This window comes from Thamnophis sirtalis, unplaced genomic scaffold (assembly GCF_051295495.1).
Source record: "Thamnophis sirtalis isolate CommonGarterSnake01/CBP01778 unplaced genomic scaffold, rThaSir2_p1.2 scaffold_1, whole genome shotgun sequence".
NCBI classification, from domain to species: Eukaryota; Metazoa; Chordata; class Lepidosauria; order Squamata; family Natricidae; genus Thamnophis; species Thamnophis sirtalis.
In genome coordinates, this window is record NW_028261381.1 from 52,119,859 (window position 1) to 52,132,232 (window position 12,374).

The 12,374-nt window shown below is 39.9% G+C and overlaps 1 protein-coding gene across 33 annotated transcripts in view; it reads left to right on the top strand.

The window, feature by feature from the left end:
• Positions 1 to 12,374, top strand: part of CLASP1 (cytoplasmic linker associated protein 1) — a 258,994-nt gene that overhangs the window by 40,860 nt on the left and 205,760 nt on the right. For all 33 annotated transcript variants that reach the window (XM_087711876.1, XM_087711885.1, XM_087711872.1 and 30 more), the window contains exon 2: positions 7,969 to 8,449. In XM_087711876.1, the coding sequence (XP_087568002.1) occupies positions 8,255 to 8,449 (195 nt within the window). In that variant the 5' untranslated portion in view covers positions 7,969 to 8,254. The remainder of the gene's footprint in view (positions 1 to 7,968; positions 8,450 to 12,374) is intronic.

Here is a 12,374-nt window from a genome sequence, read left to right on the forward strand (position 1 = left end):
TGGCAGCTCTGTCAATTCGCAAGGACTTTTTTTTTATTCAACCTCCATTTGGACCCGGCATTTATACCCAAAATCAACTCTTGGTTTCACTGGGCCCAGGAGGTCATACTTCCGGATTTTTGTCCATACCTCAAACATCCCAAGGAGAAAGAGTGGCATATGCTTGGTGTTTGTAGAGCGATACGTAAGTACATCAAACACATGGCTGCCTTCTGTCGCTCTGAATCACTTTTTGTTGCATTTCAACTGGCCTCCCAGGGCCGCAAAGTTTCTTCTCAGACCATCAGTCGCTGGCTACGGGCCTGCATCACCTTGGCCCACATTCTTCAATCTATCCCGGTGCCATGCCATATCATTGTGCATTCTACGAGAAGCCCCACCACCACACCTGCAACGTGGACTTCCTTATCTCCCTTTGTTTGACATTACAGACTGGACAAATTCGCCTCTGCAGAGGGGGCATTTGGGAGGCAGGTTCTCCAGGGCATTCATACCAGTGGAGAGACCCTGGACGCTTCCGCTCCCCGCCCTAGTGACATTTAGCTTGGGTATGTCCCATGCTTGGACTCTCCAGAGCAGCACCCAGGAAAATCGTGACCCGTCAAAAGCGCGGACGGCAAAAGCGCGATCGACAAAATCGCGCCTTTGACGTCATCACAGCGCGACGAAAAAGATCGAAAAATTCAAATAAAAATTAATAAAAATTAAATTAAAGCAAGCCGATTCACATAAAGGTAAGGGTTAGGTTTAGGGTTAGGGTTAGGGTTAGGTTAAGGGTTAGGGTTAGCTTTAGAGCGTTAGCGTTAGCGTTAGGGTTAGGTTAAGGGTTAGCGTTAGGTTTTTCGTTACTTTAACGGTTAGGTTTAGGGTTAGGTTTAGGGTTAGGTTAAGAGTTAGGTTTAGGGTTAGGTTTAGGGTTAGGTTTGGGGGGCTTAGGGTAAGGTTTTCGCTTTATTTTTACATTTTTCGAACTTTTTCATCGCGCTGTGATGACGTCACAGCGCGCTTTTGTCGAGCGCGATTTTGTCCTACGCGCTTTTGTGGTGGAACCGAAAACCACTCCCCCTTGCAGGGGTGGTACTGCGTGCATGCATGGGGAGGTGTCATGCGCACTTCCATGGGGGTGTGCATTGTGCACAGATGCGCAGGTGAGTGGGGTGCATTGCATTGTGGGTGTGAGGCACATGCACGTGCCATTGCGCACCCGCACAGAGTTTTGGCACACTTTTAGAAAAAGGTTTGTCATCACTGGAATAAAGCATGCAGCATGGTTCATTTATACCCATGGTTTTATTTGATATTATTGAGCCATGGTTAAAGCCTGGATCTCTGCTTGTGGTATTTCCTTTTTTCATTCTTGCGGCAAAAATCTTCCTTGTCTATTTAAATCTGCAAAGCTTGAAGGACTTCTTTCAGAAGACCTGCCTGTCAGTCTGCTCCAACAAAAGCAGGTGTGGCTTTGTAAAACATCAGCAATTTTATTACTGTATATGCTTTAGCTATTTGACTTCATTAGCTCATGAAACATTTACTGGTAATACTCGAGTTAACAACTGAAATTGAACCTGACAATTAAGGTTATAAGTTGTGATGGTCATACTGTGGGGCACCAGGTGACTGGATTTGATTTTATGGTTAAGCAAATGAAGTAGTCAATAAGTGATACTTCAAATGCATCAATACTCTGCCTATCCTGCTTCCTTAAAGTCAAACCTTTGCTTTCATATTGTCACAGGGAATATCATAGTTTGCATGATTCTTATCTTTGTAGGAATAAACACATCACAGCGTTCGAAGAACATTTCCATTTTAATGGCGGTTCTATAAGGAGCTACTTTTTAGAATTTTTCTGGACTGCTCCTTTACTGATTAAAAAGCAGAAGCTATCCACCACTTCAGTAGCAATAGTTCTTAGGCTTATATACTGCTTCATAGTGCTTTACAACCCTCTCTAAGCGGGTTACAGAGTCAGCATATTGCCCCTAACAATCTGGGTCCTTATTTTACTGACCTAGAAAGATGGAAGGCTTAGTAAAACTTGAGCTGATTAAGATCAAACTCCTAGCAATGACTTGAATAAACTTGCAATACTGAATTCTAACTCCTGCGCCACCACAGATCATAGTATCTTTATTGTCAAACTCCACGGCTGCTTGTTTTACTGGTCATTTATTTGGTCTTCTTTATATTTAATTTTAATCCCATTTTCACTGTCTTTCTTGGCTTTTAGATCTTCCAAATACTTTGCCTTGTCAGTTATCAGTGTAGTATTGTCACTATAGTACAGGTTAGTAATGTTTCTTCTTCCTCCAATCTTAAAACCTTGCTTACTTTCTAATTTCCTGTTCCTTTTGCAGCCTCCACGTACCCTTGTCCTGTTGTTCAGGATAGTTCTTAATACATTCCCTCCTGTTTTCCAGGAAGTCATCCTGTGAGTAGAAACCTCCTTCGTAGGATGGATTCATATGTAAATACTTTGCAAACACAAGTCATATGTTTGGGTCTAAGGCCGGGATGGCGAACCTATGGTACGCGGAGCCATTTGTCAGGGCATGCGAGGCGCTGGCCTGTCAGCTGGCCAGCACGCATGCGCATGCTGGTCAGCTGACTTTAGCCTTTTTTTGAGGCCATTTTTCGCCCTTCCCAGGCTCCAGAGGCTTTATAGGAGCCTGGGGAGGGCGAAAGCAGCCTCCTCCACCCCACCGGAGGCCCTCCGAAGGCTTCAGTAGCTTTCCTGAAGCCTCCGGAGCACAAAAAACTGCCCCTATGGGCAAACCGGAAATTCGGGAACGGACTTCTGGTTTGCTCGTAGGGCCATTTTTAGTCCTCTGGAGCCTGAGAGCTTAAACCGGCTCTACGAGCAAACCGGAAGTCCGTTCCCAAACTTCCGGTTTGCCTGTAGGGGCATCTTTTCGCACTCTGGAGCCTTCAGGAGGGAAGCTCCTGAAACCTCCGGGGGGGGGGGGGGGAGGCTGTTTTCTCTCTCCCCAGGCTCCTATAAAGTCTCTGGAGCCTGGGGAAGGCGAAAAAAGCATGCAAAAAATGGGGGGGGGGAAGCGCCTGTCATGCATGCATGCGCTCTGGGGGTCGCGCATTGGATTATGGGTGCAGCACGCCTGCGCACGACCCCCCCGCGCTCCCCCAGTTTTGGCACACCAGCCAAAAAAGGTTCGTCATCACTGCTCTAGGGTTTGCAATCTGGTTTACAACTCGAATGCAAAGAAAAGTTAGAAGGGGGATGGGGAAATCTGAACTTACTAAACAAGGGCAAAGGTAAACAGAAAAAAAAATCAGTGGCATTGTTAAATGTTAAATAAAAGAGAGAAAGAACCACTGATGGACTTCATTCTTGTTTTGAAAAAAAACATAGGAGAGGGAAGATACCCATTTTTGGAAGAGAGCAAAAATGTACAGGGGCAGTCAAATGAACCGTAGCACCAAATAAAACAAAAGTAGGCAAAAGACAAGGTTTTTTTGATATTTTTGTTCAGTTGGCTGAACATTCGTCATGATATTTATTCTTTTACAATAAATGTTTTTGTTAAAATGATAGAAAAGCAGGCAGTAATAGAATACAGCACAGTAACAGGCAGCTCTTCTGCTAGAGGAATTGTTTTGGAGGAATTGGTTTGCGGGATCTAGCTGCTTTTTATAAAAGAAGAGGATTGAAGGAATGATGACCTGGAAAAAACAGGAGGTCTGATAAGCGAGCTGCAGCTCATGGCAGCTTAAATCGTTGATTCTTTGCCCTGCAGATGAAGAGGGTTCTCTTCCTACATCCTCCGATAAGGGAAAGAAGATTCAGATCTGCAGAAATCTCCTTTGATTTGATAAAGGTCACTTAGACTAGACTTCTAATGTTTTGGATGGCATGATGTCTTTAGGTCTTGCTCTGCTTGTTTACATATCAGGTTTTTTAAAAATATTTTTATCTCTGCTCCATTCACACACTTTACTGCTGAACTTGACCCATTTTCCTTCAAGTGTGCCCTACTTTTTTTTTTTGCAGAACCAGAGGCATGTCAAATTATTATTAGTAGATCTGCCCTCTTTTTATCAAATGAAAAGAGACAAGCTGGACTTGAGTACTTTAAGGGTAAAGAGACTGTTCTCTGCAGGCAGGCGGGAGTTTTCCTCTATTCTAAGTAATGGTTGCAAGGTTGAAGGACTATGGAGTATGGCCGGAGGACAGGAGGAGATTGTGTATCTGTCAGACTTAATAAAGTAGAGTACATACAAGAGGGAAATTCATTTTGTTATAAGGGGGCAGGGAAGAGCCAGGCTGCAGCTGCTGGTAAAGTGATACAGAAGAGCCGGCCCTGTTGTCATGAGGAGAACCTGCAGTGTGTATTTTCCTTGTGTCTATGCTTGCAAGTAGTGCTTTGGGGCTTGGATTGTAGGAAAAGGACAAAGTAAAACTCGGATTAATTCTCTATGTATGTATTTCATATGGCTAAGGTGTTAGTTGGGTGCTGGAGAGGCCAGTCTCCATCATGGAAAGTCACCGGATCATCTATCTTGTGTTGTAATGGGAAAAGGAAGTGCTAGCTATGCAGTCTTGCACTGCTGAATGATGAGGATGAGGATGAGGGTGATAGTGATGAGGATGAGGATGTGATTGCAAACAGTAAAGTTAGCTTTTAGCCAACGTAAGTCCTCTTAGTCTGAATAGACTCACTTATATGAACTCAAATAATTCTAAATGAAATAGAAGCAAAATTTTGAAATGTTTCAGTGCCCCGTGAAACATGAATACTGCTTACTAGTATTGGTAAGAAATATTTGTTGAGCCATAAACTTAGGCCTAGATGTGTATCACTCATCCCTGATAGTTTGCAAGTTAGTAGTGGTGCCACTTACCTTGCTGAAAATCAGGTTGTGTAATCCAATTTATTCTTAAAGTCACTGTTTAACATGGTAAAGTGAGGGAGTTATTCTTTATTTACTTACTCATTCCAAAATTGCTCTTAACAAGCAGCCAAAACAAGCATATCCAAACCTGTTTGATAGGAGTCTGGTAATACCGGATGCCTGAAAAGGCAAGGCTGCTTCAGATGATTTTAAGGAAATATTTCTTCCAAGGTTTCTCAATTGGGGTCCCCCCTGTTCCTGCTTGAGCACATCATTTTCTACTAGTGTACCATGTTGTGTGGTAGTGGTAGAAACCAGGAATTCAGTTCTTATAAGCAATCCTTTTGCTAATCGCAACTACTCTAAGCAATCTGTTGTCCTACCTCTTGCACAGTTGTATTGTTGTCTTCCCTTAGCTGGTGAAACAAGTTAACAGATTAAAAATGCATATTTTGTCAACTCAGGTTTCTGCAAATGCACATACCAATCATTGCAATGTAAATTTATTTCAAATTAGCATGTGGATTGCACGTATGGTTGCACTTCTTATAATAACCTGTGTAATAGAGCAAAGCGCCCCTGCATTTATTTGGTGTTACCTCAGAGAAGTCATTAAATTAGCATTCATAACAAGGGGAGTCTGCATACTGACAGTTAAATCCAACTTTTTCTATTTGAATTATGATAATCCATAGTATTTAATTTCATGGCTTCAGTTGCATTAGAAATAGGAGTGTGCCAATTTAGGAGCCCGATTGCCTTCGGAAAGAAATCCTGAGGATGCCAGGTGTCTGAGATTAGAGAACTTTGCCAGTAGGTATCATGATACATGGCATTTGCAATTTATATAGGTAGTCCTCAACTTACAACCATTCATTTGATGACCAGTTGGAGTTACACTAGGACTGAAAAAAGTGACTTATGATCAATTTTCACACTTAACAACCGTTGCAGCATTCCCCATGGTCACATGATCAAAATTTGGACGCTTGGCAACTGACATGTATTTATGGCATCTATGATCCCAAGGTCATGTCATCACCATTTATAACCTTCCCAGTGACTTCCGTCAAGCAAAGTCAATGGGGAAGGCACATTTGCTTGATGATCACATGAATGGATTATCACTTAACATATGCAGTGATTTGCTTAATAAAATGAGAAAAACAGAATTGCCTTACTTAGGCATTTTTTGGAAATTTTTGGGCTCAATTGCAATCATAAGTTGATCTGTACTATTAATGTATTCAAGGTGGCTGGCTCCCAAATAAGTTTGAAATAAGTGAGGCTTACTTTTGACTGGACATGTGTAAAATTGAGCAGTTAGAGTATTCCAATACCAATGTGATTAATACAGCTTTTATAATAGTAAATTTGTATTTGCTGTACATATGAATATGGTAGATAGAGCAGCTTTTTCAGAAGGAGAACACCATGACAAAATTTTGTCTCATGTATTGGGTACCAAAATACTTTTTAAAAAAAGACAATAAATGACATATTGAGATTACAGAATTCGCATTCTGGCAGCTCACAAGATTTCAGTGTTTTTTTTCTGAAAGTTTGTTTCTCATGTGATTTCATGTTTGAATGCTGAAGTCTTGCAAGATTTTGTGATATCATAATATTTTAACTATACAAACACATGCAGGAGAAATGCAAATTCTCCTTTCAGATTTTCTGAAGTTTTGAATATTTTTGTTACTGAATATTGTCAAAGCTTCATTTGATTGATGCTGATTTATAAAGAGAGGCTGAGTAAATGAATGACATGGAAATTTCTTTCACAAGCACAGTATCATTATGCAATGGGCCACTGGTATTAATTGCCCCTTTAATATAATCATTTCAACCCAATAATCAAAGCTAGCTACATTAAACAATATAGGTTGCTTTGGGCCATTCACTGTAGAAATCTCACAAACTTCGTTCCTGTTTGGGGGGAGGGGGGAGGGAGGGAGAGGGAGAGAGAATATCACACACACCAAACAAAAAAAACATGTAATAGCCTGGAGGAATGTTCTGTGGATAGGTAGATCAAATGAGTAACTTTTGAATCTACTTGAGTGTTATGTCTGGCAGAAACCAAGCACTATATTTTACAATAAGAGCTTTATATCAAGTCAAGCAGGGAGATATTTGACAATGCAATGTGGTAAGGCTGCTTGCTTTCTCCTTAACACCTCCTTAGTTCACGTGTTTTCGGGTGCAAGTATGGCAAGCCTTGAGAAAGCCATGCCTTCTTTAACAAGCTGCTGACAAATAGAATCAATGTGTAACTAGAGAAGAAGCTTCCCTTCATTGTAGCCAAATAGCTGCACATCTCTAGCAAGGATCCTGCAAAGCTGACAACATTCAATGGGAAAGACAGGCACCGTTCAGAAAATCCCAAAGAGGGCAAAGATACGCACACCCACACACCCACACACACCCTCCGTAGATGCTATCTGGGAGTGTTGTGAATGATGTAACATTCATGCCAGTGTATAGCTTGCCCTGCAGCAAGAGGAGGTTTCAGAATAGCATTCTGACATTCCGGATTATGGAACGTCTCCCACAGTATCAGTTAAGCCATATTCTAAATATGATGTTTGTTTTAGTATTTAGAAACCTTCATCCAGTATTGATTTCCCTTAAGATTATCCTAAACCTTGCTGTTCTATATCTTGGTTATGCATTTCTCTCCCCTCCCCCCCTCCCGTAGCCCCCTTGATATAGTACCTGGTTTGGATGCATAGATCCTGTAACAAAGTGTCTTCTCTATTTAAATATGATCCCTGATAGTCCATTTTGGATTCATGTTTTTGTTACTGAAAAATGGGGTGATGTGTGTGCGTACCTGTGCGTGCATGCATTTTCTGAACACTTGACATTTTATTACACTAAAGCATCACATTTTAATTTTAAGACAGACTTCAGTACTACATAAGATACCAAAGCACACAAGTTTTAAGTCCCAATTTTTAGAACCTTAATTGTCATAACGGTGCGTTGAAAAAGAACTGAAGGAAAATTCATTCCTTCTAAATGGAAATGTCATATATTTAATTTGGGATTTTGTGAAATGTAAATTTTTGCTTAATATTTGCCAATAACTTTTGCTCTTTAAAATTTCAGGATGGACTGCTGATTTGGAAAGTACTACAAACCTGGTCCTACAGCCTGGCTGGTCTGCTTTCTGCTTTATTTATCTATTACTAGTTTTTTGAATTGAACTTTTAATAACCTGCCAGCTGCTCTTTAGACACACATGGTGCATTGTTGTCATTCCCAGAATCACATCTTTGAAATCCAGGACCTTGGTAACCTTCAAACAAAGAGGCGACCTCAAGGATAATCTCTACAGGAGGACTTTTCAAACCTGCCGCCCTCTAGTTTGTCTCCGCTTTCTTTCTAGAACATTATGGAACCCACAATGGAGTCCTGCTTGATGCAGGTCCTGCAGAAAGATGTTGGGAAACGACTTCAAGTTGGCCAAGAATTGATAGATTATTTCTCAGATAAACAGAAATCTGCTGACCTTGAACACGATCAGACCATGCTGGACAAAATGGTTGATGGCCTTGCTACCTCGTGGGTAAATTCCAGCAATTATAAGGTAAGCTTGATTTGCAGAGACAGGAGCGTGAAGGGGGAGACCTTGTGTATTTGCACAGTTCACATTGCAAATCCCTGGAGGCCAAACACATTTCTTACTGCTCCACCGTAAGCCTTCATTTGTGGTATTTCCTCCCCGTCCCCTTTGTTCTTAGGAACTCTCACACCAACTTGTAGGCATAGGCACTTTCCAATCAAAATAAAAAAGGAACCATGTAATTGAATTTGACAAGTTATTAGTTATCTTTGCTGGGTGCTTGGGATGGTGATCCAAGCTAAACAGATAAAATATAGCGTTTGTATGTGTGTCCCTGTTCAGGACTGGGGCCCAGGTTCAACTTCTTACAAAGTCATGGAGTCTAATTGGCTGACTTTAATCAATATTGTCACAGGATTGTTGTGGTAGGAACAGTTGGTGAGAGAAACACATTTCATGCTGGCACCTAGAAGAAATTTGGTTGGACTGCCTGTATAAAAGAAGTATGTATTTAAGATTAGAATGTTATATTTTAAAAGACATTGGGCTGCTCTTCAAAAGTTGATCTTGTGTTGTCACATCCTATGATTTTTTTTAAGTGATTATGCTGTACATTTTCCTTCTTTCTAACTTCATTGGTTGCTACAAATAATACTCTAAATATGGTAATGCCGGGCAATCAATTAAGTCCTATTGCTGGTTACAGGAGGAAAAACTGTAGTAGCATTTGCTGTAGCATATAATAAGTTTGATAAATATATTTCCGCAGGAAAAGTTACAGGATAATGGGGATGATTCTGGAAAGTCAATGTCACCAGTCAGATAATGTCTGTCATCAAGGAGTCATAATTTTAAGAGAATAGAGATTTTGCATTGTATGATATAAGTAATGGGCTAAGTATTACCTGAATGACACACAACTAATATAACTGTGGGTGATGGGAGACCCTAGATCCTTTTCTAAAGAATCTGTAGTTTCCCAAATATTACTGATTTGTAATTTGTCCATACTGTCTAGTGCTGGTGAGTATTGCATTTATGCAAATCTGCAGGACTACTTATTTCTCATATCTGTTATTGACATTCTCCAGAAATTTTTTATATCTGTTTCATATGGAGCCTGCTTTATCTCCATGAAATAAATGAATAATAGCCCACCACTGAAATGGATTTCATTATACAATTTATTCCTATTCTTGATGCATTCTATATGCATTAAAATGATATAAAAACAAAGCATCAAGGCTGACTTGTTCTGTGAGGTGAACGCCAATAGAGGGGCATTTTGGGGTCAGAATTTGATTAGGATCTAGAAACTAAGGCTTACACGCAGCGAGATGGAAGGAACTGAGCATATATATATAGTGTTGAGAAAGTCAAAGGCACAGGAATATGAAAGCGTTCTTCAAAGATTTGAAAAGTTTTCCTATAAAAGATCAAGTCTGGTTCTCTTTTGTTGCAGAGTGATGGAGTTAAGATATAGGAAGGCAGATGCTAATGGAGGAATAGGAAAACTTCACAGTGAGATTACTTTGACAGAAGAGCTGGTTACCCTAGGTGCTGGTGGGCCTCCATGCACTTTGCATGTCCAAGTAGAAATTAAACAGCCAATTGTCTTTAGTTTTAGTTTGGATTTGGGTGCTGAATGATCAGGGACCTGTCTAGTTCTATGATCCTGAAGCCAGCTTTGGTAACAGAATGATCAGATGTAGCCTCTTTATTCACAGAAAAGAAATTACAATTAAAGGTTTCTTTATGGCAGCATGAAATGAATAGTTTCTTCTCAAATCAAAATTTTAGACAGACACCTGGAACTAGCCATATTAAATAATTCTGGCTGGCACTAAGAATTGGGCTGTGGCTGTTTTGAAACTTAAACCTGATATTTGTCATGCTCATAATATTTTACAGTTGCTCTGTTAGCATCATTAAATTGTCATAAAAGCCGTTGAGTCAGACTCATATTTTATCTAGTCTTGTATTTCTTCTTGGGAGTGGGAACAGCAACAACAGTTTTAGGTAGCTATTCCCATCCCAGCTGATTTTATTTTTATTTTTTTATTTAAAAAGAATGTTGAAACTCCATCAAGGACTTTCTACATTTTAACCACACCTAGTATTGCTGGTCATCTTTTAATGTTAATTCGGTGTCTAAATGCTAGCTTTGAATTTTATGCACATCCTATGCAATGCCAAATGAAACAGATTCTGTTGTTACACATTTGTGATGTGTTTGGTGTATCTGCCTCACAATCTCAGACTACAAATGTCCTTATAAATAAATAAAGTGACAGACCTCTTATTTGATCCTCCCCTGCTGATATTTGAGATGAAAATGACCATTTAAGGTGAGTTCAAAAGCAGGGGGCTCAGCAGATGTATAATAGCCCTAATAGAATTTCAGGAAGACTGTCACAGAAAGAAAAAAAAGTACTGTAGCTTTAGATCAATTTGAAGCACACAGTTCTTTCCATGGAAAGATAACAGCATGGGATCTTTAAGCATTGGTCACTGCCATATGGGCCCTATTTATAACTACTTAGTTATCAAATTCTTTGTGGCAAATGCTACAGTTGTTAACACATATTTTTTTCATGGTAGTGGTATCAACAGTTCTGTAAATTAAGTGTTATGAAGATGCAACTCCTTTAGAATGCAGAGAAGTTAGTTTGTCTCACAATAAGAAGATCACAGAATTTATCTTATGGATGCTACGTGAAAAAGGTCTTTTAAGTAAGTTAAATCTCAGAAGTTCAAAAGTGTTGTAGACATTGTAGGTTGTGAGGTTGTAGATACATTAATGTGACCTTCGCTGATCTACTGTCCCCTAAGTGGGTTTGAATTGTAGCATTCTGAATCTTGGATGTGGGAAGATTATAAGGGTTGGGAAATCTATACAGTGAGGATGAAAAGTGACTCAAAACAAGGTAGATGTTGCTGGAAAAAATTTTCAGATCTTGTATTTTGAATGTAAAAAACACCTCTATATATCTTTTATTTCCATTGCCACAAACTGCTTTCTGAAAAACAATTGTTGGAAAATATAATGAAAATGTACTTCCTTTAAGAAATCAAGGGAAGCCTATTTTTATGACTCATGCATACAATGTAAGGAAATATTGTATATACTCCCAAGTGTAGATAAACAGACACTCAAATTTTAAACCAAAATACAATGAAAAATGTGGGTCAGCATATTTGTGGTTGGCACAGTTTGTATGCTATTTTAATTAAAAATTCAAAGGTCGGCTTATCCTTGAGTAAAATGTTCCTTGTCTGATACAAAGGGGAAAAAATTGGAATTCCTTGGATTAATAGTGTCCTGGCACAAGTTATGGCTGCAAAAGAGTAGGACAGGGTCTTTGGAAAGCACATTGCATCTTATAGATTTTTAGGGCAAAACCTTTTGAAAATATACACATTTCTATAATTAATTTTTCTAATTTTTTATCCCTCCTTTATTAGTTTTATAAATAACTTAAGGTGGCAGACATACCTAATACTACTACTTCCTCCTGTTCTCCTGCGCGCTGCTTGGAGAGTCCAAGCATGGGTTAAATTTAGTCTATTCGCCCAAGGACTGAGTCAACTTTTCTTAGACATGCCTCCTCCTCCTCATTGAGGACAGTTTAAAAACTCAGTCCAGTCCAGTTCAGATGCGTTTTTGGGGAGCTCCTCAGTTCTTGAGTGAATAGACTGGGACTCTCCTTTAGATAGTTAGGATTTCTTATTTTTGTCTAGTGTTTCATTTTTTCGTAGTAATTAGTTAGCAAGGCTTTTATTCCCTTGCTGTCTCTTTAAGAGATGCTGGGTGAAGGCTGTCGGGTATCTCTGTCCTCTAGCCACCATTCCCCTTCCCCTAGTCCCCTGCCAGATGTAGCAGAGGCCCCGTCCCACCCATATCATCAGAGGGTTGTCTCACCCTCACTGGAGGAGGAGGGCTCTAGGG